The sequence below is a fragment of the Panthera pardus genome, unplaced genomic scaffold, assembly GCF_024362965.1.
Source record: "Panthera pardus isolate Hobbes unplaced genomic scaffold, ASM2436296v1 HiC_scaffold_10, whole genome shotgun sequence".
NCBI lineage: Eukaryota > Metazoa > Chordata > Mammalia > Carnivora > Felidae > Panthera > Panthera pardus.
In genome coordinates, this window is record NW_026526655.1 from 38,306,798 (window position 1) to 38,334,618 (window position 27,821).

At 38.7% G+C, this 27,821-nt stretch overlaps 1 protein-coding gene across 10 annotated transcripts in view; it reads left to right on the top strand.

Moving 5' to 3' along the window:
• The window catches only part of ANKRD44 (ankyrin repeat domain 44), a 324,230-nt gene that overhangs the window by 254,303 nt on the left and 42,106 nt on the right, over positions 1 to 27,821 (top strand). For all 10 annotated transcript variants that reach the window (XM_019428337.2, XM_019428342.2, XM_019428339.2 and 7 more), the window contains exon 17: positions 26,120 to 26,191. In XM_019428337.2, the coding sequence (XP_019283882.1) occupies positions 26,120 to 26,191 (72 nt within the window). The remainder of the gene's footprint in view (positions 1 to 26,119; positions 26,192 to 27,821) is intronic.

The window sequence follows — 27,821 nt, forward strand, 5'->3', positions numbered from 1 at the left end:
GCATCATGATTTATGTGTGCTACGGGCTGTTATATGACTGGGAGGGCACATAGTAAAATGTTCACTGGTTACCTCTGGTCATTGCCATTATGGATTAGGGACCACATTATTATGTTCTTTCTTTTTTTCTTTAATTTTTTCCTTTTTCTTTTCTTTTTTCTTTTTTCTTTTCTTTTCTTTTTTTTTTTTTTTTTTTTTTTTTTTGGCCTGGTTTAAAGATTAGTTTACAGTTCTTTCATTTTCTTTCTTTTTTTTCTAACTCATGGATTAAAGCAAATATATTGAATATCTTCTCTGGGCTAGATACTGCCCTAGAGTCAGGCACCATGGTAGATAATGTGTGCTTGCCTAGGTGTATCTTATTTAAAAATCATACTTTAAAGTCAGTGGATGTCAAATATCCTTCGATTTTTAAAAGAAATATAATTTTACACCATACACAAAAGATGAACTCAAAATGGATGAAAGACCTAAATGTGAGACAGGAAACCATCAAAACCCAAGAGGAGAAAGCAGGCAACAACCTCTTTGACTCAACACATCTCCCAAGGCAAGGGAATTAAAAGCAACTATTGGGGCCTCATCAAGATAAACTTCTGCACTGCAAAGGAAACAATCAACAAAACTAAAAGGCAACTGACAGAATGGGAAAAGATATTTGCAAATGACATATCGGATAAAGGGCTAGTATCCAAAATCTATAAAGAACTCACCAAACTCAACACCTGAAAAACAAATAATCCAGTGAAGAAATGGGCAGAAGACATGAATAGACACTTTTCCAAAGAAGACATCCAAATGGCCAACAGACACATGAAAAGATGCTCAACAACACTCCTCATCAGGGAAATACAAATCAAAACCACACTGAGATACCAACTTATGCTGGTCAGAGTGCCTAAAATGAACAACTCAGGAAACAACAGATGTTGGTGAGTATGTGGAGAAATGGGAACCCTCTTGCGCTGTTATTGGAAATGCAAACTATTATAGCCGCTCTGGAAAACAGTGTGGAGGTTCCTCAAAAAATTAAAAATAGAACTACCCAATGACCCAGCAACAGCACTACTAGAAATTTACCTAAGGGATATAGGAATGCTGATGCAAAGGGGCACATGTACCCAAATGTTTATAGCAGTGCTTTCAACAATAGTCAAATTATGGAAAGAGCCTAAATGTCCATCAACTGATGAATGGATAAAGAAGATGTGATTTATGTATACAATGGGATACTATTCAGCAATGAGAAAGAATGAAATCATGCCATTTACAGCAACGTGGATGGAACTGGAAGGTATTATGCTGAGTGAAATAAGTCAGTCAGAGAAAGACAGATATCATATGTTTTCACCCATATGTGGATCTTGAGAAACTTAACAGAAGTCCACGGGGGAAGAAAAGGGGGAAAATAGTTACAGACAGAGAGGGAGGGAAGCATACCACAAGAGACTCTTCAATACAGAGAACAAACTGAGGGTGGATGGGGGGTGGGGGAGAGGGGAAAATAGGTGATGGACATTGAGGAGGGCACTTGTTGGGACGAGTACTGGAGCCTGGGTGTTGTATGTAAGCCAATTTGACAATAAACTATATTAAAATAAATAAAAATTTAAAAACATAATTTTAAAAGTCAATGGGAAGAAAAGTCATCAAAGTTTGTTTTAAAGGAAAATTAAGCTTCTCAGTGACCAGCAGTGTTTAGAAGAGTGAGTTTCTGGGGCACCTGGGTGGCTCAGTCGGTTAAGCGTCTGACTTCAGCTCAGGTCATGATCTCACAGTTCGTGAGTTCAAGCCCCGCATCGGGCTCTGTGCTGACAGCTCAGAACCTGGAGCCTGCTTCACATTCTGTGTCTCCCTCTCTCTCTGCCCCTTCTCTGCTCATGCTCTGTCTCTCTCTGTCTCAAAAATAAATAAACACTAAAAAGAAAAAAAAAAAGAAGAGTGACTTTCCAAGCCTGTTGTTAGAGGAGGAAGACAAGGACCTGAAGTTCCAGTTCTGCTTCCTCCTACTGATGATGCTTTTAGACTGCTTGCCAGGGAAAACTGACTCAGGGGTGGGGATCAACACAGCGCTGCAGGCAGGCGGTAGCTCAGAGTGATGGAGGAGGACCTTAAAGTCTCTGTTAGTGGTTCCATCCTGTTAAAAATAAAATGCCTTCAAAGTAGTTTAGATTGCAGTAACCTGACCTCATTATGATAGCAGAAAAAGAACAAACAATTTCTTTACTGAAACTGAGGAAGGAAAGTAAAATGAAGACAGAATTATCAGCCTTTAGAAAGGAAAAAAAAAGAAGAGCTCCTGTCTATTCCGCTAAGAGAAGATTAGTATTCAAGCAACATAAGACAAATTTGTACAGCCCACTGACAAGGTGGCTCAGCCTTCCTACTGCCTACATGGCAAAGCAGGAAAGAAAAAGAAAAACCCAAGTTATGGTTCAAGCTGTGTGACTATTTATGAAATTATCAGAACCTTTGACAATTCTTTTGGCATTTTAATAAGATTCACCATTAATATTTAATTTTAATAACTTTGAGGTAGTCTTTCTAATCCAGCATTCTCCCTGAGCACAAACTTGGAAACTTTTTTCAAAAGCTGTTTCAGCAAATAAATGCTGAAATTAAGCTATATTTAATTTTTTTTTTACTTAGACGTAAAACTTCCTTTTTACCTCCTTTATGGCATAGCTAGGAATTTGTATAAACTATTTATGGATTGATGGCTTGATTTAATATTTTAGAACCAGGTGAAATCACAGACTGTGCTTTGGTATGTTTGGGCATTTCTCAAGATCATGTCACTTTTCAGGCATATACTTAAAAATTGATCATAAATAAACGCAAAACACCCTCCTGAGGAAAACATTCATAATGGGCCTGACTTTAAAACTGGAATATGCAATTGGAAGCTGCAGGAGTTAGTATGCAATTATCACTTCCAGTGTTTATTAACCATTCAGGCAATTTCAGAATAACTTGGTAGTTAAGAGAAATTTGGGGGGAAAAAAACATCTTTCTACTGTGATAACATACAGAGAAGTCTCCCAAGAGTTTTTATGCAATTATGTTCATTGCCATTTTTATTAGTTGATAAGTAAAATTCCAAGAGATACAGTGAGTGAACAAAAAAGAAAAATATGCTATAAGTTGTGATTTGTTTCTTTTAAGATGTTTTCATGATTTTTATCTTTTGATCACCTATCTCTACTGTTAAACACTGAAATCACATTAATATTACAATTTCTTTTATTTTTGGCACTAGATTTTATAAATGGATCATTGTTATCTAAATTTCAGCAATCTAATTTATGAGCTTGGACCTGAACTTGGAAACTGAAATTGGAACTGAAATTTATGAATTTGTGAACTTCTAACTAGAAGTGAAGTTAGTGCTTTTAGTTTCAAATGTGTTCCTAATTAATCCACACTCTAAGTTAAAGAATTCATGGTATCATGTGTGTCCTCAAGGGGAAAAATACAGGATCCAAATTTGACAACTGCACTCTTGTACAACAAATGAAGGTGGCTTAGTTTCAAATGTGTCGAGCTAAAAGCATCAGTTCGTACCCATTTTTTAAATGGAGCTCTGAATTTTTTCAGGTCCCTTTCAGCTGCATACTGACATGTGTGATGTTCACCATTTTATCTTATTTTCCAATTTTTTAAATTGAAGTATATAGTTAGTGTACAATATTGTATTAGTTTCAAGTACACAACATAGTAATTCAACATTTATATACATTACAAAATGATCGCCATGATAAGTCTAGTTACCATCTGTCACCATACAAAGTAATTACAATATTAAAACAGGGCTGCATCCAAATTACAGTTTTCCATACTTTTTAGAGAATGCATATAAAGTACCTTTTAAATGTGACTCTTTTGGGGTCTCCTGGGTGGCTCGGTTAAACATCCAACTTCAGCTCAGGTCATGATCTCATGGTTCATGAGTTCGAGCCCCACATCAGGCACTCAGCAGTCAGCACACAGAGCCCACTTTGGATCCTCTGTCTCCCTCTTTCTGCCCCTCCCCTGCTCTCTCTCTCTCTCTCAAAATAAAATAAACATTAAAAATATATAGAAAAAATAAATGTGACTCTTTTTGAATAAAGCCTTGTTAAAATCAGAGTAAAGTCATTCTCATCAATAGTCAAGAGCAACAAGGAAAAGAACTTTACAAGAGTATAGATTTCTTTTAAATTGCTGTTATGAGTGACATAAAGTTACATACCTTTTTAAGGTTTTCTTCATTTAGTAGGGACGAGGTAGTAGGGGAGGTGCATGGGTAATGCAAAAGCCCAATTTTGGTCAATAATTTCATATGTCTTCTTAAATTTTTTATTGAAGGCATTAGCAAGCAGTGAGAGTGGTCACTCTGAGAATTGGGGGAACCTTTGTGATCTACTTTACCACATTAAATACTCTCACACCTTCTGTTCAAAGAGCTAATTAACAGCTAAAAAGAAAAGATAACAGATGGGAAAGGAAGCATGGACACTCCCAACTTGGTAAAAGAGTCTCTGAATTCCATGAGTGAAATCGCTCCATTTGCATCCTATTTGGTGGCCCAAATTCGTACATTATAATGTAGGGTTTTTTAAGTTTATTTATTTATTTTGAGAGAGAGAGGGAGGGAGGATCAGAGAGAGAGAGGGAGAATCCCAAGCAGGCTCTGCATTGTGAGTGCAGAGCCTGATGTAGGGCTTGACCTCACGAAACATGAGATCATGACCTAAGCTGAAATCAAGAGCTGGACACTCAACCAACTGAGCCACCCAGGTGCCCCTTTAATGTGTCTTAAATTTTTTTTAATGTTTATTTTTGAGAGAGAGAGAGAGAAAGAGAGAGAGAATGGGGGAGGGGCAGAGAGAGAGGGAGACACAGACTCCAAGACAGGCTCCAGGCTCTGAGCTGTCAGCACAGAGCCCGATTCAGGACTCAGACTCACAAGCTGTGAGATCATGACCTGAGCCAAAGTTGGATGCTCAACCAACTTAACCACCCAGGCACCCCATTAAATGATGGACACCATTTGCTGAAGATGCTTCATTCTTGCCATTGGTTGAACATAACTAACTTTTAGAATTGTTCGTTTTGTGAGCCTTAATGGGAGATAAAATAGTTTAGGAGCTGAATTCAGAACTCATTAAAATTCATGAATTATCCATGGACTGTCTGGGTTTGTGACAGCAGATTATATTTTATATTGCGGTGGTGAGTGAAACAAGGTGCACATTTTCCCCAAGAGACTGGTAGTTATTTACATATATGTCCTGGGGGCTGGCAAGGGTTTTGGGTTTCAGTTTGAATTTGGTGATGGAGCAGGAAGCCTTGGAGTGGGAGGATGAGGCTGGAAGGAACAGGAGTTAATTAGATCCTACAGACAGTGACCTTCCTTCTCTCCCCAGAATACTGGTGGCCCTGGGGGGAATGGGGGCCATATTTTGTGGTCACTAATTGCCAAAGGACAATATAGCAGGAGTCAGACTCGGGTGGGTGGATGGCCTAACATCCCACAGAAGGAGAGTCTAAGAGGGTTATATTTGCCAAAATGACATCCTGCAAGCTGGCTCCCAACAAGCCCTTCACTTAAGGAGAGGCTAAGTATCCATGATAGTTTTCTTCATTTAGTACGGACGAGGTAGTAATAGGAGCAGGTAGGAGAGGCTAAGTATCCAGGATAGGGTGTGAGACTAAGGTGGGTCCACAGTAGAAAAACCCATAGAAGAAACCATTTTTTAAACTGACACAAATAAATCAAGCTTTGGAGCATCATAGTTTCATTATACTAAAGAGAAAAGAACTCTGTTATGATTTTTATGTATGTTTTATCTTATATAAATCTACAGCCATATTTTCTTAATTTTTATACCACCAAGATAACTATGGCATAAATTCATTTTACATAAATGAAAAGACGGTTTTATGAAATGAAACTGAGCTTTGAGAGAAACAATTCTTTGAATTATCTTATTTAGCTTAATGTGAAATGAGCGTGCTCTTGCTTTTAGTCATAGATGCTCTATGCATTCTTTTGCATTTAATTTTCTTCTGCAGTGAGATTTATTTCTGAAGAGAGGTGAGGTGAAGGAGGGAAGAGAGGTCTGCCTCTTGGGCAGTGGGTGATCTGAGATTTAAGTCCCACAGGCATCTGACCATGGTGAGGTTCTGTGCAGTTCTGCTGAGGAGTCTAAGCAGGGAAGGAGGCCAGGAAGAGAAAAGGTGGTGCACTGTGAGTCCCCCTACCACTCCCCCGAAGTGTGCCAAATGAGCTTAGTACACTAAGGTAGACCTCCTCTCTTAGAATGGGAGCAAGAAGAAGGGCTGTGTTGGTCTCTGGCAACTCTTGTTGGTTCCTAGGAGGAAAATGGGCAAGTGTAGGCCATAAGGCCTTCAGCCCATGTGAAAAGTGCTTGGCCATTACCATGATTCTCTGGATACAGTAGACACTTGAAGCAGGGAAAGGAGCACGTGATTCCTCAGTCTCAGAGCCTGAAAAGAGTTCATTGGAAATCCACTAGAATTGATTTTCTGATCCTGGAACAACATAGCTCTGTCTGCCCACAGGTTCCTTTAGAAAGAGAGGAAGGCACCTTCTCATATTCTCTCAGGGTTCGCCTGAATAGTCTGTTGTGGAACAGCATTGAGGGGAGGAGAATGTTACAGGCATTTCCAAAGGGTATTAATACTTTTGAGGTCTTGCATTAAGATTGGAGCTGATGAGTGGTGTCAAAGTCTGCTTCTTAATAAACTTAAAACAAGACTCTCATAAAAAAGGAGGAGGAATATGTGTTAAAGATTTTTTAAATCTCATTAAGTAAAGATGCTAAAGTTTATTCAAGGATCATTTGAAGAACAGAGCATTTATAGGCAGTTTAATAAAATAATATTAGAATAAGATTACTAGGTTAGATACAAAACTGGTTAATGTCATAAAGGGCAATAAGTTATAACCTCTGGAGTTCTTTTCTACCACACAGAGATAATGTATATTTCTGCTGGAAACTGATCTATGAGTTAACATGTGACTTCATAAAGACTGGGCTCTTAACTAACATTATACTAAAAAATTAATCGTTGTGTTGGCTTGTTAAAACAGTGCCTCAGTATGATTTTAAAAGGACATGGAATTAGCCTCTTTGCCTTGTTTATAAGTTTTGGATCATTTTTCTTAACAATAGGGGATCTATCAAGTACCTCTTGATATTTACCCATCTTACTCTTTTGCCTAAACTCCTGTTACTAACATATGACAACATCCATGTTTGATTAACACAGACCTTTTGCTTTTGTCTTCCTCTCTCTTACCCCCCCCCCCCAACACACCACCATCACTACAGCACACACGTGTGATACAGGGATCCAAAAAGGAAAAGAGAACAAAAGAGATTCAGTTGATTTCTTCCACTGATAGAATATACCAGTGTGTTGAACACATTGCTAATATAGAAGGGTGAACTTAACTTTTGAATTACTTTACAAAACTCAGGAGGTGAACGGGTGTGGTCTAGATTTTCCTTTATCATGAATACCAAGGGAAGAGCCAAAATTATTGTTGTACAGAAGTTTCCTTGCAACAACTATTGCTAGATCCAAGAGGACTTTCAGGACTTACAACCACAGCCCTTGTAGATATATTAAGGGTGCTCCCAAGGCAGCCACAACCAAGGCATTGAATTTGTATCTGAGGTTGGTGCTTCTGAAATTGGCTGGTGCCTGCAGCTTCTTTGTGTTCCCTCAGAGGTTTTCATAGAGACCATTTTCAGTTCTCTTTTCTGTCTCCAAGACATAAACATTCCTTCCTTCTTTTGCTCACACACACACAAAAAATCAAACCAAATTCAGTTATAGGAAACTATGGCGCCAAAGAGAATGATTTCCTTATTAAGCTGATAGGTCTTCTGATTCTGTTTAACCCAGATATAGTAATTATATATTTTTTATTCTGCTGGGGAAAAATTGAATTTAAGAGTTCTGAGATTTAGTTAAACAATTTAAAAACAAAGCTGCCATGGAACTTCAAAATAATACTGGAGCACTTTTGATGATTTTTTTTACCTTTGGGATGGCTTCCGCAGTGATTCTTTGCAACTCCTTCAGTTAGTTAAACCCTTGTCCCATCCGTTATCAGTTTTGGCTCCTTCTAGGCTTGGATCAGTCCTTGTTATTTCAGTAACCAGGGTGCCTTATCCCTAAAGATACTGACTTTTTTTTTATGAGTTAATCTCAATATTCTTCTTCATCTGGAATGCCTATGGCAAGATTAAAAGAGTCATACTGTTTTGCTACTTCGAAAACATACTAATTGGCTTTTTCTGGACTGATTTAGATATTAACAACCAGAAAATGTGTTTGGAATTCTTTCTCTGGTATCTCACCTTCTTCATACTATTGGTCCATCCATCATATCAAAATTTCATTTGCTACTAATTTTCTTTAGTTCCTTATGACAGAAGAACAGAGGGTCACCTCATGATGAATTATACCACCACCTGGTAACAGTAAACTGTGACTATGGTATAGAAAGATACACTTATCCTGGAGCATTTTTCATTTACAAAACCATATTCTGTGAAAGGTCAAATTTGTTTCTTTGTTTTGCTGATCAGTTCATTGGTTTTATAAATGTAGCAATGAATGTTATTTAACTTGTTTCTATAAAGGCAAAAATCCATCCAAAATTTAAGATACCAGTATCATTTTTGATGGTTCTGCAGTTTCCAAACAGGCAAGGAAATGTGTTATCACCCTGTAATTAATTCCACAAATGCTTTCACTCACTTATCCGATTTAAATTAAATTCAGCAAACATTTGTTTAATGCCTAACATGGTATTGATGGCCCCTGTCCCTAAGGAATTTGCAATTTAATGGCCACAAAGGAATGCACTCAACCAACATTGATACTGGCCAGAATGGTACTATTTCTTTAACATGAAGATATATTGTTATGGTCATGAAAACATTAACTCCTTAAATTTTGACCAGATACCATGCAGAGGATAGCTGAAGGGACTTTGGAAATCATTACACTCAACCATCTTACTTGTGAATAAAAAATTATCTTTTTATTTATTAGAGTAATATATGTTTGTTGTAGAAATTTTAGAATATGTAGAAAAGTGGAAACAAGAAATCAAATACCCAAAGTTCCGTCACCCCATAACAATCATTAGTAACCTTTTGGTACATAGTTGACCCTTGAACTATGTGAGGATTAGGGACACCAACCCTCTGCACAGTTGAAAATCTGAGTATAACTTTTTTTTTTAAGTTTTAATTTTAACTCCAGTTAGTTAACATAGAGTGTTATATTAGTTTCAAGTGTACAATATAGTAATTCAACATATATTACCTGATGCTCATCACAAGTACATTGCTTAATCCCCATCACCTATTTCACCCATCCCCCCACCCACCTCCCCTCTGGTAACCATCAGTTTGTTCTCTATAGCTGAGAGTCTGTTTCTTGATTTGTGTCATTCTCTCTTTTTCTTTCCCTTTGCTCGTTGTTTTGTGAAAATCTGAGTATAACTTTGGACTCCCCCAAAACTTGACTACCACTGTTGATCAGAAGACTTACCAGTAACATAGTCAATCAATACATATTTTGTGTGTTATATGAAATAGATACTGTATTCTTACAATAAAGTATGAGAAAAGAAAAGGTTATGAAGAGAGTCATAAGGAAAACATATTTACAATATTGTAAAAGATCCGCTCATAAGTGGACCCATGTGGTTCAAACCCATGTTGTTCAAGGATCACTTGTATTTCATTTTAGTCTCTTCACATTTTATTTTTACATATGAGATAATATTAAATATACAACTTTGTACATTGATTTCTTTTTTGTAAAATAACTGATATAAGCCTTTCTCAATACTATTAAAAATTCAGTAAACATGTTTTAATCTAAATAATATTCAATTATTGGATAAACCATAACTTTGACATTCTTCAACTATTTAGGTTGCTTACACTATTCACTATTGAATGGCTTTGGGCTTGAAACTTTCTCAGAATAAAATCTCTGAAGTAGATTTATGGGTCAACATACGTGAACATTTTTAAGGCTCTTGCAAGATGACTTTGAACACCATACCTTTTACATCTTGCATTTGACTTTATCTTCACAGTGGGTTTCATTAGCCTTCCTTACACATACTCCAGACTCTTCTGCCTTTTAATTGGCAAGGAAATCACCAGGAACTGAATACACACTGGAGGGAGGAGATAAGCAGAGTAATCAAAATCGGCTCCAAAGAAAAAATGGAAACTTAATCTAGCTAAGCTTACAGTAGCACCCTCCTTAATTCGTGTTATCTCCTTTTAAAGTTGCATAGACCTTGGCTTACACAAGTGTAGAAGGTTAATGGTTCCTCACTTGTGGAATTGGGGGAGGCAGAAATTAGATTAGATTCATACATTTCTAGAAACCACTGACTTTCTGATAATTGTTGCAAATAATAATTTCAAGCAACACAGCTCTTTCTAATAGCTGTGAAGGGGTGTGAGCAGAATCATGAGAAATAGATAGTCACAGCCGTTACTGATGTGCCATCATGGGGAGCTAGTTTATTTGGGGCTAGGCCCAAAGACCTGGGGTTCCCTGAGGTCCATTGTGGCCTGAAATATCATATTTATTCTGAGGCCTAAAGACCTATGGTATCCCTGAGCTCTGTCCTGGGCCCCTGGGATCCTCTGAATAGAGTGTATTGACACAGGCTGGGTGGTCTGGAACTTCTGCAGACCCAACCCCCATTCTGGACTGAGCCAGAGCCAGTCCCACCACAGCTAACTCAGGAGTAGCCCTGAGGTTGCCCAAAAAGCACTTCATTCTCAAGCACAGACGAGTGGAATGTGAAATAGAATTTCTGACAGAGGTGCCAACTTTCCTGGACTCTTGGCCTGCTTCCAACCCTTCACAGACTCGAAGACTCATAATGTCCTCTCAGCCCTCACTGCTGAAAGATAAATAGATCCATTTTTAAGCTTTTCCTCAGAGCACCTCCTTTACATGGTCCCCATGGATATTTCCTTTTTTTTTTTTTTTAAGTTTGTTTGTTTGTTTGTTTGTTTATTTTGAGTGAGAGAGAGCGAGCAGGAGAGGGGCAGAGAGAGAAGAAAGAGGGAGAATCTCAAGCAGGCTCTGTGCTGTGTGTGCGGAAGAATCCAGTGTGGAGCTCAAACCCATGAACCATGAGACCATGACCTGAGCCAAAATCAAGAATTGACACTTAACCAAGTGAGCCACCCAGGCGCCACCCTCCACGGATATTTTCTGATTGGTTTTCTAGCTCCTCCTATCCCTCCTAACTTTTGGAAACTAGTTGTGTAGTCAGAATCTAACCAGAACCAACAAGAGAAAGGGTTACCCCACGGACCCCCTGGCCACACATTTCTGTTTTTACAGTCTGAGCCATATTTGCCTCACATATTTCTGCTTTCTTAAAAAGCACATTTAAAAACTGGTTTAGATCAGCTTGAGGTCTCTTGGGATCCCTGAAGTTTTCCCTGCCATGCTTTCAAATAGCCAGTGATAACCTAAACTATTTATAAAGCATGGGTTTCCAGCTCAAGTGTAATATTTATGTGTGTCCTCACAATTTTGAATGATAAGATTACTGTTTTGTTAACCCAGCGGCCAGTTGGCTTACCATTAAGTTCATATTTATTCTTGATTTTGTTATCATAGATTCACTTTGTAGAGAAAGAGGCTTAAACTTGGCCTTCTATTACCTTTGCTGCTTTTAAATCCAAGACATGACGCTGCTTTTTATGTGAGCCTTCCAATCCTGTGCAAACACCATCCAGATTCAAAAAATGTCCTATAAGTTGCTATAATGTCAAATACAGTAATCTTCTTGGGGCCCACAAAATCATAGAGCATCCTACTTGCTTTCCACTTGAAACAGGGAGTTTTTCTTTACAGATTAGACAGTTGAAAAGTTTGCTTGCTCTCCTCCTAGGTTCTTTCTCTCAATTCCCACTTTAGACACCTGTCTTTACTTGTCAGTGGGAATTAGAAGTAGCTTTAATCTCAAACCTTCTGTTTTTTGTTTGTTTGGTTTTTTGTTTTGTTTTGTTTTTAGCCAAGAGAGTCTTAGCAAATGCAAGGTGACTGGAGGAGACTGGGGGAAGAAGTGAGATCAAATAGTGTGAGACTGTACCTACAGGCTTCATAAATGACTAATTAATTGAGAAAAGAAGTATTTCTGGGATTTTGGAGATGACAAAAATAAAATTAAGTAGCCCAGATAAGGCTTTATTAAAGCAGCCATTTTAATATTATTTAAACAGAGAACCAAGTGGATCCTTGGAATGTGTGCAAAATGTTTATTTTTCCAACAGAAGCCTATGGCAATATATTAAGTGTGTATGCTGAATTTATGGAGGTGATTCAGTGGGAAAACTAGCACATAAATGCATAGGTTGTGTAAATGTTGATGACAAGCATGAGGATATATTAATTGGAAATGGCCTTAAAAGAGAGAAAGTTATAACTAGTTTGCTTTTATATTATACATGTAAGATTGTATTCTAAGATTGATTTATAACTACAAGCTTTATGTGCAGAACTCATTGCTTTTTATGATGCCGCTTCTTTGGTATGCATTCTTAGCTATAACTATGTTTCAAAAGAGCTATTCCATTTCTGATTTTGACAGAGTATGTAGAGGTTGATCTCTGCAGAGCAATGTTATCTTCCAAGAATATTGCAGACCAGGGACTGACTTATAAGTTTGTATAATGAGTCATGGTATGAGCTCTCTGTCTCTCTCTGGCTGCCGTGTCCCTCCCCTGAGACATTTATGCTCAGGAGACAGTATGAGCAGAGCTGTGTACCTGCCTCATCCCTTGGACTTGATATACTTAGGACGAAATTCTAAATTAAAAGAAGGTTAAGTACATATATGAAGTTAGACACCTCAGAAGACTCACATACTTGAAAAAAAACCACACAAAACAACCTTTCCTTGTCTCCTACACTCATCCCTGCTGCTTTTTTTTTTCCTTTGTGAAATATCAGGGGAGAGTTTCAGCTTTTAAGTTGATGGTGAAGGCATTGTTGTGTAGGGTAAATAACATGGGTTTTGAGTTAGACCAAGATTTAGTCCTGTGATCTATCCTTTACAGGCTGTGTGAACTTGAGAAGGCCATAAGGGATTACTTGAGGATAGATTGAGATGATCCATGTAAGGCCCTTAGTAGAATACTTGGCTCATAGTAAATGCTTTACAACTTTTGGCTGTTGTCCATGAGAATCTTCATCATCATTTATCACCACGACCACTTTCATGTCCTGGTAATCATTGCCATCACTACCACCACCACCATCAACATCATCATCTCACACTCCTGGGTTTTTTTTTTTCTACCTCTGTCCATTCCTTAGCTTCCATTGCAGACTCTGTTCCTCTTCCAAACCTTTAAAGCCTGGGGTTCCTGAGGCATATGCCCTATGCTCTTTTCCCTTCTCTCATTACACGCTCTCCCTGGGCAATTTCATCCACAGGGGGCTTCATGTCTTAGCCTTTGCTTATGATTCACAGATCCATTGATCTGGCCCAGATCTTTCTTCTAAGCTTCAGACATGATATCCATCTGTCCTCCAGATATCTCCCCTTGAATGTCCCAGCAGCTCTTCAAACCAAAACTCAACATACCTTTCTCTCCCCAGATCTTGCATATTCTCTGTATTTCTTAAAGAAAGGATCACCAAAGCTAGAAAACTGGGGATCACCCTTGACTCCACCCTTTCCCCTTCCTCTACTGCTCAATCAATGAATGGTGTCCACTACGCCTTCTAAACTATCAGTTTCATGTGGGTAGGGACAGCACCAGAAAAATAATTGTGGAATGAATGAATACAGTAGTGAATGAAACTCCTGAATGCACCTGCTTCCTTCCATTTCTGCGGTTCAGGCCACCATTAGGTCTCACCAGCTTAATAATTCACAATTTAGAAATCCCAGAGGTGAACTATTCTAACTGATGTCCCTGCTTCTAGGATTGTAATCCCCACCCCAACACCACAGCAGCTCATTCTCCACCCTGCAGCCAGAGTGATCCCCAAGAATCTTAACCATGATTGTGCCTCTTCTCTGCTTGGCACTTCAGTGACCCAGAATAATCACCCTGATTAAATGTCCTGGTTTACAGTTATTGTCCTGGCACTATTTTCATTCTCAAAAGTGCCCTGGATTGGACAATAATGATATAATCACTATGCATCTAATCTGTTTCCTGCTTGTGTTTCCAGCCTCCCATTCTGCTCCTAATCCTTTCCTCACCCTTACCTACTACTCTAGCCTTATTGAACTGAAAGTTTTTCAAATTTGTTGTACTCACTGCTCTCTCAGGCTCTTCCTTCTGCCTGGAAATTCCTCTCTCTGTGCCTGGCTGACTCCTACCATCCAGGTGTCAGGCTAGACCTTCCTTTATAGAGAAGTCTTCTCTGACCGCCCCCCCCAGGCTATGTCAGGTACCTCTTCATGTTCCCATGGCATCTTGCAGCCTAGCTCTCATTGTTTTCAATACCGTTAATTTCTGTGGGTTCCCCACTAGCGTCCATGCTCACCCAGGTCACCAGCAACATCTGCTCGCTGCAAAGTTGAATCCTGGTGCCTTACCCTGGGTCCGGTACAGAGATAACACTCCACTAATATTTGGTAAATGATAGAAGTAAAATAGCACATGCTACTTGAATGATCAAAGAATGTGTGTGGAAAAATCTTACTCCGTGATAAATCTTCTGGGAACATGCCTACTTTGTGGCTATAAACAGTATATTGTCTTCTTGCCTCTGTTCATCATGTTTGTGGTAATGGTGGAAATGATTCTGTGTTCCTTTGATTAAAAGTTCATTCTAGGACAGGATTTGGCATTGGTACACACTGTCAATTCCAGGAAGTCTTGCAGGTGATAATGTTGCAAAACAAAGCAAAGAACAGCTGTTTTCTAGCCCTTGCAAGCAGTTAAGGCTACTTGTATTTCAACTATGCAAGGCAGATTGGTTTTAAAGTGATTTGCTTTGAAGTTCAAATTAAATTTAGTCTCATTAGTCTAATGTATCCTAGATTAAGTTCCAAATTCTATTCTTATACTAATAAAAACAAACATAAAATACCTTACTTCTTATATCATTATTTATATTGTAGTCTTCACAAACTTAAAACTGTGTGCTCTTAGATGATAAATTTTATGCTGCTATTTGATCTACCAGTGAATGCAAACATTTTGTTCCATGTGCATTGGCCAGAAAGGAATTTAGGACCTATCTGGGGGGGGAGTCTGTGGACATCATTCCATTGAATGAAAAAGAAGGTTAATAGCTTTTTTCCCAACTAGGAAATAGCTTCTGTGTTTTGATGATTACAAAAACAATACATAGTTATTGCCCAAAAAATCTGGAAAGAGAAAGAAGAAAATAAAAATCATCCAAAATCCCACTTTTAGCTTATTGTATAAATAGAGTATGTATTTCTAGGCTTTTTGCCTGCATATATCATCATGTCAATACAGATTTTTTGTAAATGAAATAGTACTATTCCACATACATGGCTTTAAAATGTGATTTTCCACTTAACAAGTTTGTGACTGTTAGGGAGAAAAATGGATATAGTGGATTTTAGGAAGCTGTGCTTTCTGGTATATTGAGTGCTATAATTTCTATCATTAAGACAACTTCTGTCATAAACTCTATTAGTCTTTGAATCGATCAGGGTTCATTTGAAAGAAACAGAAACAATGCTAGCTATTTTAAACAGAGAAGGATTTGACTTTTAAAAATAGGTATTTACAAGACTGTGGGGCTGTCTAGAAGAGGAAAAATAAGCCTGAACTATGAACTTGGACTGCGGTGGCTGCTTCTTCCCCATGATCAGGGTGACAGGGAATTGGAAAGTAGCCACCAGAATGGCTGCTCCCAGACACGTCACCCTAGGCGACATACAGGGACACACTTGTTAGTGGTACCACTGTTGGCCCTAGAGCCCCCACAGCACCCCCTTGATCCACACTGCTAAAAAGTGGATGTCCTGTATCCCTGTCTGGCTACTCCACCCTCACTAAGCTAGGAGCCCGTACACAGGAAGCTGAAAGACAAAGTCTCTACAACTGTGCCCGTCATCAGAAATGTTCTCAGCTCATTTCTGTCTTCAGTATTTCAGGTTAGTGCATCTAATTGGCAGAACTTACATCATATCTGGAATCCTAGTTCAAGGGAGTCTAGGGACATAGTTTTTAAGTGTCTAGCTTACACAGCCCAAGCCCATCAGTTAGGAGGCTGGAGTGGATGTTCTGTACCACCATATTCACCACACATCACTGCTTTGGGTGTTGGATTTTTTTCCTTTTGGATGCATCACTATACAAATAAGAACTTAAAGGCAACATAAAGAGGAATAATTTGTCTTGAGGGATGATTATACCACTCTATTTACTTGCTTACGTGATTTGTTTATTTATTTATTTAAACTTTTAAAAATTTAATTCCAGCATAGTTAACATATAGTGTTATATTAGTTTCAGGTGTACAATAATTCTATACATTACTCAGTATTCATCAAGATAGGTGTACTCTTAATTCTCTTCACCAGTTTCATTCATTCCCCTGCTCCCACCTCCCCTCTGGTTACCATCAGTTTGTTGCCTATAGTTAAGAGTCTGTTTCTTGGTTTGCCTCCCTCTTTTTTTTCCCTTTTGCTCATTTGTTTTGTTTTTTAAATTCCACATATGAGTGAAATCATATGGTATTTGTCTTTCTCTAAGTTATTTCACTTCGCATAATACTCTCTAGATCCATGTTGTTGCAAATCCCAAGATTTCATTCTTGTTTATGACTGAGTAATATTCTATTGTATATATACACCACATCTTCTTTATCCCTTCATCTATCGATGGACACTTGGGCTGTTTCCATATCTTATCTATTGTAAATAATGTTACAGTGAACACTGTGATGCACAAACCTTTTAAAATAGTGTTTTTCCTATCCTTTGAGTAAATATCCAGTAGTGGAATTACTGGATCATATGGTAATTCTGTTTTTAATTCTTTGAGGAGCCTCCATATTGTTGTCCAGAAAAACACTTCTTTTTTCTTGTGTTTTCAATTTTAGCCATTCTAACAAGTGTGAAGTGGTATCTTATTGGGGCTTTGATTTGCATTTCACTGATGATGAGTGATGTTGAGCATTGTTTCATGTGTTGGCCATCTGAATGTCCTCTTTGATGAAATGCCTGTTCATGTCTTCTGCCTATTTCTCAGTTGGATTATTTGTTTTTTTGGTGTTGAGTTATATAAGTTCTTTACGTATTTTGGAAACTAACCCTTTATAAGATATGTCATTTGCAAATATTTTCTCCCATTCGGTAGGTTGTCTTTTTGTTTTATTGGTTGTTTCCTTTGCTGTGCAGAGGCTTTTTAAAGATTATTTACCTGGCCGGCGGGGGGCAGAAAGGGAGAGAGAGAGAAAATCCCACACTGGCAATGGGGAGCCAGATACGGGGCTTGAACTCACAAACCATGAGATCATGACCTGAGCTGAAATCTAGAATCAGACACTTAACCAACTAAGCCACCCAGGTGCCCCAGAAACCGTTTATTTTGATACTGTCCCAACAGTGTATTTTTTGCTTTTGTTTCTCTTATCTCGGGAGACATATCTAGGAAATTGTTTCTACGACTAGTGTCAGAACAATTCCTGCCTGTGCTGTCTTCTAGGATTTTTATGGTTTCAGGTCTCTCATGTAGGTCCTTAATCCATTTTGAGTTTATATTTTGTGTATGGTGTAAGAAAGTGGTCCAGTTTCATTCTTTCTCATGTAGCTGTCCAGTTTTACCAATACCATTTGTTGAAGAGACTGTCTTTTTCCCATTGCATATTCTTGCCTCCTTTTTTGGAGATTAATTGACCATAGAATCATGGGTTTCCTTCTTGGATGTCCATTCTGTTCCATTGATCTATGTGTTTTTGTGTCAGCATCGTACCATTTTGATAACTACAACTTCATAGTATATCTTGAAATCTGGGATTGTGATACTTCCAGTTTTGTTCTTTTTCAAGATCGCTTTGGTTATTTGGAGTCTTTCATGGTTCCACACAAAGTTTAGGATTATTTGTTCTAGTTATGTGAAAAATGCTATTGGTTTAATGATAGAGATTGCATAAATGTGTAGATTGCTTTGAGTGGTATGGACATTTTAACAATATTTGTTTTTCCAGTCCATGAGCACGGAATATCTTTCCATTTGTTTGTGTCATCTTCAATTTCTTTTTTAATTTTTGTTTTGGAGAGAGAGCGAGAAAGCAGGGGAGAGGAGCAGAGGGAGAGAGAAAGAATCTTAAGTAGACTCAATGTTCAGTGCAGAGCCTGACACAGGGCTCAATCCCACACCTGGGATCATGACCTCAGCCAAAATCAAGAGTCAAATGCTCAACCGAGTCACCAAAACACCCCTGTGTTGTCATCAATTTCTTTCATCAGTGTTTTGTAGTTTTCATAGTATAGGTCTTTTACCTCCTTGGCTAAGTTTATTCCCAGGTATTATATCCTTTTTGGTACAATTGTAAATGGGATTCTTATCTTAATTTCTGTTTCTGCTACCTTATTATTAGTGTAAAGAAATGCAGTGGATTTCTGTGTATTGATTTTTATCCTTCAACCTTACTGAATTCATTTATCAGTTCTAGCAGTTTTTTGGTGGAGTCTTTAAGGTTTTCTACATATAGTGTCATGTCATCTGCAAATGCTTAAAAGTTTTATTTCTTCCTTACCAGTTTGGATGTCTTTTATTTCTTTTTCTTTCCTGATTGCTGTGGCTAGGACTTCCAGTACTATGTTGAATAAAAGTGGTTGAGTGTGGACATCCTTGCCTTGTTCCTGATCTTAGGGGAAAATCTATCAGTTTTTCACCATTGAGTATGATATTAACTATAGGTTTTTCATTTGTGGTCTTTATTATATTGAGGTATATTCCCTCTGAACCTACTTTTTTGAGGGTTTTATCATGAAGAGATGCTGTACTTTTCAAGTGCTTTTTTTGCATCCATTGAAACGATCATATTGGTTTATCCTTTCTCTTGTTGATGTGATGTATCTCATTGATTGATTTGTGAATATTGAAGCACATTTACACCCCAGGAATAAATCCCACTTGATTGCACTGAATGATTTTTTTTTAAATGCATTGTTGAATTCAGTTACTAATGTTTTGTTGAGGAGTTTTGCATTTATGTTCATCAGAGATATTGGCTTGTAGTTCTTTTTTTTTTTTTTTTTTTTGTATTGTATTTGTCTAGTTTTTGTATCAGGGTAATGCTGGCCCCATAGAATGAATTTGGAAGCTTTTCTTCCTCTTTTGTTTTTTAGGATAGTTTGAGAAGAATAGGTATTAACTCTTCTTAAAATGTTTGTTAGAATTCACTTGTTAAACCATCTGGTCCTGGACTTTTGTTTGTTGGGAGTTTTTTGATTACCACTTCATTTTCATTGCTGATAATTGGTCTGTTCAAATTTTCTATTTCTTCCTGATTCAGTTTTTAGAAGGTTATATGTTTCTAGAAATTTATCCATTTTTTCTAGGTTGTCTAGTTTGTTAGCATATAATTTTTCATAATATTCTCTTAGAATTCATTGTATCTGTGGTGCCAGTTATTATTTCTACTCCTTCATTTCTGATTCTCTCTCTCTCTCTCTGTCTCCCTTTTTTTTGGGGGGGGGGCGGTTCTTGTTAAAGGTTTTTTTGTTGACCTTTTCAAAGAATCAGCTCCAGGTTTCATTAATCTGTTCTATAGTGTTTTTGTTTTGTTTTGTTTCTATTTCATTTATTTCTGCTCTAATCTTTATAATTTCCTTCTTTCTACTGGTTTTGGGCTTAGTTTATTCTTCTTTTCCTTACTCCTTTAGGTGTAAAGTTAGGTTGTTTATTTGAGATTTTTCTTGCATCTTGAAGTAGACCTATATTGCTGTAACCTTCCCTCTTAGGACAGCTTTTGCTGCATCCCAAAGGTTTTGGACCATTTTCATTTTCGTTTGCCTCCATGTATTTTTTTATTTCCTCTTTGATTTCATGGTTGACCCATTCATTGTTTAGTAGCATGTTATTTAACTTCCATGTATTTGTGTCCTTTCCAGAAATTTTTTCTTATGGTTTTCTCATTTCATGACTTCGTGGTCAGAAAAGATGCATAATGTGACTTCAATCTTTTTTAATTTGTTGAGACTTGTTGTGTGGCCTAATATGTGATCTGTTCTGGAGAATATTCTATATGCACTTGAAAAGAATATATATCCTTTTGTTTTAGGATGGAATGTTCTGAATATGTCTGTTAGATCCATCTGCTCCAATGTGTCAAAGCCGCTGTTTCCTTGTTGATTTTCTGTTGGATATTCTATGCATTAATGTAAGTGGGGTGTTAAAGTCCCCTACTGTTATTGTGTTACTATCTATTGCTTCCTTTATGTTTGTTATTAGCTGCTTTATGTATTTGGGTTCTTCCATGTTGGGTGCATAATTATTTATAGTTGTTATATCTTCCTGTTGGATCATTCCCTATATGATTGATTATGTAGTTTCTTTCTTTGTCTTTTGTTACAGTCTTTGTTTTAAAGCCTGTTTTGTTTGATATAAGTATTGCTACCCTGGTTTTCTTTCCACTTCCATTTGCATGATAAATGGCTTTCTATCCCTTCACTTTCAATCTGCATCTGTCTTTAGATATGAAATGAGTATTTTAAGCAGCATATAGGTGGGTCTTGCTTCTTTATCCACTATGTCACCCTGTGTTGTTTGATTGGAGCATTTAGTCCATCTACATTCAAAGTGGTTATTGATAGGTATGCACTTATTGCCATTTTGTTACTTGTTTTATGGTTGTTTTTGTAATTCTTCTCTGTGCCTTTATTCTCTTGCTTTTTTCTCTCACGGTTTACTGGATTTCTTTAGTGATATACTCGGATTCCTTTCTCTTTATTTTTTTGCATATCTATTACTGGTTTTTGATTTGTGGTTTTTATATATAAAACCTTCTGCATATAGCATTCTGTATTAGGTTGATGGTTGCTTAAGTTTGGACGCATTCTTTATTCCTCTTCCCAACCCCATGTTTTAGGTATATGGCATCATACTTTACATCCTTTTATTTTGTGAATCCCTGGACTTATTTTTATAAATATAGCTAATTTTACTGCTTTTGTGCTTTCCTACTTTTCTTACTTCTATTTATGGTCTTTCCTTTCCATTGAAAAAGTCCCCTTTAACATTTCTTGCAGGGCCAGTTTAGTGGTGATGAATTTCTTTAACTTTTGTTTGTCTGGGAAATTCTTTATTTGTCCTTCTATTCTGAATGATAGCCTTGCTGGACAGTTTCTTGGTTGTAGGTTTTTTTCAGCACTTTGAATATATCATGCCATTCCCTTCTGGCCTACAAAGTTTTGACTGAAAAATCTGCTGATAGCCTAATGGGACTTCCCTTTTATGTAACTGTTTTCGTTTCTCTTGTTGCTTTTAAAATTCTCTCTTTGTCACTGCTTTTTACTGTTTTTTTTTTTTTAAGTTTTTAATGTTTTTTATTTTTGAGAGACAGAGAGACAGAGTGAGAGCAGGGGAAGCGCAGAGAGAGAGAAAGACACAGAATCAGAAGCAAGCTTCAGGCTCTGAGCTGTCAGAACAGAGCCCAACATGGGGCTCGAACTCACAAACTGTGAAATCATAACCTGATGAAATCAGACGCTTAACTGACTGAGCCACCCAGGTGCCCCTTTACGGTTTTATGTGTTTTGCCATGGGCCTTCTTGGGTATATTTTGTTGGGGGAATCCCTGTGCCTCCTGCATCTAGATTTTTGTTTCTTCCAGAATAGGGAATAGGGAATAGGGAATAGGGAAGTTTTCAGCTACTCTTTCTTCAGATAAATTTTCTTCCCCCTTTCCTGTCTTTTCTTCTGGGATCCATATGATGTAAATGCTGTTATGCTTCATTCATGGTGTCACTGAATTCCCTAAGTCTGTTTTCATTTTTTATTATTTTTTCTCTCTCCTATTCATCTTGCTGGCTTACCATTACTCTGTCCTCCAGGTCACTGATTCATTCTTCTGCTTCCTCTTGTCTAGTTTTTATTTCATCTAATGTATTTTTTATTTCAGTTATTAAGTTTATCTCTGATTCATTCTTTTTTTTATGTTTTATTTCTCTTTGTTGAGGGCCTTACTGAGGTCCTCCACTCTTTTCTCAAGTCCAGTGAGAATTTTTATAACTATTATTTTAAATTCTCTATCAGGCATATTACTTATCTCCATTTCATTTAGCTCTCTTGCTCTGATTTGGTCCTGTTCCTTCATTTAGGACATACTCTTCTATCTCCTCATTTTGTCTAGCTCTCTGTGTATGTTTCTATGTGTTAAAAAAAGTCAGCTGCAGAAGATGTAGATGAAGAACAGGTCCTATAGTGCCCTGCAGTGCAATGTCCCCTCTTCACCAGAACCTAGTGCCTTGGGGTATCTCCTGGGTATGTTATATGCACCCAACTGTTGTGGTTGGGCCACTTTTGCCTTCTGTCCAGTCATCTCCAATGGCTCTATTTGCCTGTTTGGGGCAGGGTTTGGTCTTTGTGTTGTTAGTGGGTCAGTCTGGGGCTGCCTTGGGCTTGAGTTGAGTCAGAACAGGCATTTGTCAGAGGTACAATAGCACCAAACTGCAGGGTACTTTCTCTTTTTGGTGCCCTGAGAAGCTACCTTTTGTTGGTGAGTAGGGCAGCCAAACCCGTTATCTGCTCCTGTCCCATTGCTGGAGCCATAGTCAGACTGGTGTGGGTGGTTATCCTCCTCTTTCTCCAAGACAGGAGTCACTTTGGGGTGGTGCTGCCTCCTATTAGGAATCCTTGCACACTGCCAGGCTTGTGGCACCACTTTGGATGGACTCTGGCCAAGGATGTATTCAAGGGGGCAAGTCCACAGAAGAATGCGGGGGCAGGGGCACTGTTAGGAAGTTAGGTGGAAACTGTTGGTGGGGTGTTGGTCAATGTGTCTAAACTAGGGGACAGGGGAGGGAAAACGGTACCTGCCAACTCTTTTGTTCTTGGAAAAGTCTCCTAAGACTCCCTGCCCCTCCAGTGCACACTTTGATCTTCTTCCTATATACCCCAGGCATTTTTCAAACTGCTGTTTCTATGCTGTATCTCTGCTGGGCTGTTTCTTGTACTGTCTCTTTAAGGGCAGAGACTCAGTTTCTATCATTCTTCTGGCTTTCCCAGAACTGAGCACACTGATTTTTAAAGTTCCAGGCATTGGAGGGCACTGGGGTGGCTTGGTCGTTTGAGCATCTGACTCCTGATTTTGACTCAGGTCATGATCCCGCAATTTGTGAGATCAAGCCCCACTTCAGTCTCTGTGCTGACAACACAGAGCCTGCTTGGGATTCTCTCTCTCTCTCTGCCCCCTCCCTGCTCACATGCACATGCTCGCTCGCTCTCTCAAAATAAAAAAACATTAAAAACAATAATAAAGTTCCAGTTATTAAGCCCTACTGATTGTAAGAACTCACAAAATTAAGCCCCTCCAATTTTCAAAGCCAAATGTTATGGGAATTTGTCTAACCTGTGTGAGTTCCCCATGCCTGGGGTGCTTGGTCTGAGGGTCCGTTTCCCTCCCCTCTCTGTGCCCTAGGTGTCCCTCCTTAGAAAGTCGCATGGGTCTGCTTAGCTCCCAACCACATCTCTGCCCTTCCTACCCTCTTTGACGTGGCCTCTTGTCTACCTTTAGCTGGGGAGAGTCTGTTCTGCCAATCTTAGGGTCGTTTTCTGGGTTTTTTACATCGATGTGCATATTCTCTAGTTGTATTCATGGAATGAGGTGAGCTTTGAAATTTCCTATTCTGCCATTTTCCCCAGAAGTCCCTGTAACACTTCAATTTATTTAACCCATCTCTATTGCTATCTGTTTTTCTAGTTTTTTCATATAAACAGTGTTTTGCTAAACTGCTCTTCACAGAGTCACTAATAGCCTTGTGTTGCCAAACCCAGTGGTCAATTCTCACAACTCATTTTATTTGACCTATCAGGACTTCTGGCACGGTTACTCACTCTCTTGTTGAAACTTTTTCTTCACTCAGTTTCCAGACCTCACACTTCCTCGTGTTCCTTCTAGTTCATCTGCTCAGTCTGTCACCCTGCTGGCTCCCCCCCATCTCTCCAACTCTCTCCTTATCTGTCATCTCTGTTTACTTTACTGTCTTTCACATCTCATCCAGTCTAATGTCTTTAAATACCTGAACTCCACACCCATGTACCCAACAGCTGCTTTGTTAGCATGAACTTTTGGATGCTTTAAAAACATCTCAAACATAACATTTCTGTTATGAAACCAAACTTCTGTTCTTTCCCACTACATATATTCCACCAATGTCTTTTCCATCTTAGTTCATGGAACTGCCATCCTTCCATTTTAATAGGACAAAATCCTGGGGGTCATCTTTAACTTCTCTTTTTCTTTTACATTCCCATTCAGTCATCCCATCAGGAAATCCTGTTGATTCTACCTCCAAAAATATCCACAATCCAGCTATTTCTCTCCATCACCACTGCTCTCCACTAGTTTAAGCCACTGTTATTTCTCTCTTGAACTATTGCCCCACTCTCTCTCTGTGCCCTCCCTAGAGTCTAAAAGTTAGAACATGTCATCACTCTGCTCAAAACACTCCAGTGAAATTCCATCTCAGGATGAAAAGTCAAAATTCTTACAACAACCCGGAAGGTTCTTGATGACACTCCCACCCCCACTGCCACTATCTCTCTGATTTCCTTTCCTGTCATTTTCACCCTTGGTCACTCTGCTCCAGCATCCTGGATATTCTTAAGCACACTTAACCCTGAGGGACTTGGCAGTTGCTGGCCCCTCTGAGTGGAACTCTCCTCCCCTAGATATCCACAAGGCTGTCTCATCACCCTTAAGACTTTGCTCAGCCAGTACGACGCTCCCTGATCACCCTATTTAAGTTGCAAACTGATCTCCCCTCCAGCTCTCTGAACCCTCCCTCTCTGTTTGATTTATCTCCTTGGCACATACCATTTTCTAATTAACTGCGTAACTTTTTTCTATTGTTATCCACCCTACCCCCTGCCCTGGGGAAGTGAATATTTTAATACATTATTAATTTTATTTTTGAATCTTCAGTGTCTAGGCACATTGGTAATCATTCATCAAATATTTGTTGAATAATTTTCTTAATAAATGCATCATTATGCACTTGTCTAATTGTTTATTGGGAATTAATTCCTTGGACTAAAAGTATGCACAAATTGCCCAGAAAGGTTTTAACAATTTGTTCCCACCATGAATCCCTGAGAATGTCTTTTTCCTGATTCCCTGGTCACACTATCCTTTCTGTTCCTTCAACTCACCATGTCCATCTCCCCTTGACACATTTACATTCCCTCCTCCATGACTTCCTCCTCCAGAATACTCTCCTGCCACACCTTTACTTGGTTTAATTCTCCTTATTATTCAGGCCTTACTTTAATTGTCACCTCCTTAGAGAGGACTTCCCTGATCATCAGCTGTCAAGTAACTTCCCAATCATTCCGTATCACATCACCCTATTTTATTTTCATTATAGCATATGTCATTACCAGATATTTATTTCTATATTTATTTGTTTGTCTATGTTTCCCCTCTCTAGAATGTAAGCTTCATGAGAACGGGAACTTTATACGTGTTTTCTAACACTTATCTCTGGTAAACGTGTGTTTGATAGTTGAACACCGGCTATTATAATTTTTCATTATTACCATCTGCTGGGTGAAAAGAGGATTAAACATGAATTATTTTCCTGGATTCATGAGGCTGAGCATCTTTCAAGTATGAAAGCCTTTTTTCATTAGCAAATGCTAAGATGATCTAGAAGTTGAAATATTTAGAGTATCTGTGTTAGATATGCTGCATCTGATTTCTTATTTGTTTCAGATATGCTGCACCAGGTTTCTTATATTGCTAAGTTGTGTGATTTTTTTACATTTCTGAAACCTCTTTTGCATTTATGTCAACGTTGGTATCCATAAAGGAGGATTCCTCCTGCAAAGTTCACTCATGTACTATTGTTTTCTTTTTGTCTCCACAGCTTTTGGAAAGAACCAACAATGGTTTTGAAGAATCAGATTCCGGTGCTACCAAGAGTCCGCTCCACTTAGCTGTAAGTGAGATGCTGTGAGTGGCTTCCACTGTTACAAAAAGAACCTAAGTGTCCTAGAACTAGGCTTCTCTTAAAATGAGAGCATAATAACGCAATAATAACAAATATTGAAAACAGTACATGGGTAAAGGCACAGGCTGCAGAGAGAAAGACTGCCTCAAATTCCAGTCCCAGCTTCACTCACTGGTGACTTCAGACACATTACTTAACCTGTCTGGGCCTCAGTTTCCCCATCTGTAAAATGAAGACAAAGGAAAAGAGATAATATTCATAAAGCCTCTACCACAGTATACTTAATAAATGATTGTTATACGTTTTTTAAATCTTTAAAATCATTGCTATCTAGTAGTTAAATTTTAAAACATTGAGGAAATTTGAAAACATTGTGGCTTAAAGATTTGATTGTAGCCGACAATGCATGAGTATACAGCCTACCAAAAAATAAACCAAAAACCCCAATTAAAAACGTGTGAGATATTTAAACACAAACATGAGAACAAGGTAAGCACGTGCATTATTGCAGCTCTGCTCTTTCTGCCTGGGCTTGAAGTCAGGGTCTCAGAGGAGGTATGAGCTCTGATTCTTGTACTGGCTAAGATCTGTGAGCAGGGAGGAAGAGTTATTCTGTCACCCATAAACCTTCCTCTCCACATCCCAACAATTGAAGGGAAATGCAGCATCCCAGAGTGAGGATCCCCAGATTCTCCATAGGGATGACCGAGCCAGGAAACTCACCCACCACCCTACCATGGTCTCCTGCCAGCAGTTGGTAATCAACAGCTATTCCCTTAGGAGCCTCTCTCCAACCGGCAGCCACACCCAGCAATAGAGGCTCAGCTACAGAAGGTGTCACCACATTGTGAGCCCTCAGTCCATGGCCACAATGATGATGGTTGGAGGCACCTGGAGGCTGAATGCTGAGAAGGTTGGGAAGGAGTTGGGTCTCTGAGTTTAACTGTTATGACATTCACTTAGTACCATCCATGTACAAGCACTTTCTCGATGTCATTCTGATGAAAAATTGAGAGGGAGGTTTTGGAGAGCAAAGGGGAGTGGCTTTGTTGATGGGCATGCATAAGTAATCAGGCAAGGTGAGGGGATGAGACCATCCCATAAGGATTGGGATGAACTGATCACACTGCATGGAGCCCCCGCTTCCTTGCTAGTCTCCCCACATATCCACCAGCACATCTATTGATCCCACTCACCACCCTCTGCCACACCCACCAACGCATCCACTGCATACACACGCACACACACGTTTTGAGTCCTGAAATCAGGCTAAAATATGCATCAATCTTTGTTCTGGAGGTGGACTTAGAGCAGAAAAGTTAGATGGACAGTGGGATATTTGTATGTATAAAACTTTATGCCATGTGGCTCTTAGTATACGTTGCCCTAAAGGCTGCTCCCTAGAATCTCTGCCCAACCACCTGGTGCACCTGGAGAAGTTACCCCAAAGCTGAGGGTTCACAGCAGAATTAGCTGACCCTAGAGAGGACTATCTGAGGTTATCTCAGATAGAATTCTCATGCCCTTTGTAAATGGGGCTGGTTGCATTGCCACACCTGCCGGTAATCTGAGAAGAGACTTTCTTAGCTCTCCCAAATTCTGCCAGCTGTCATTCTCT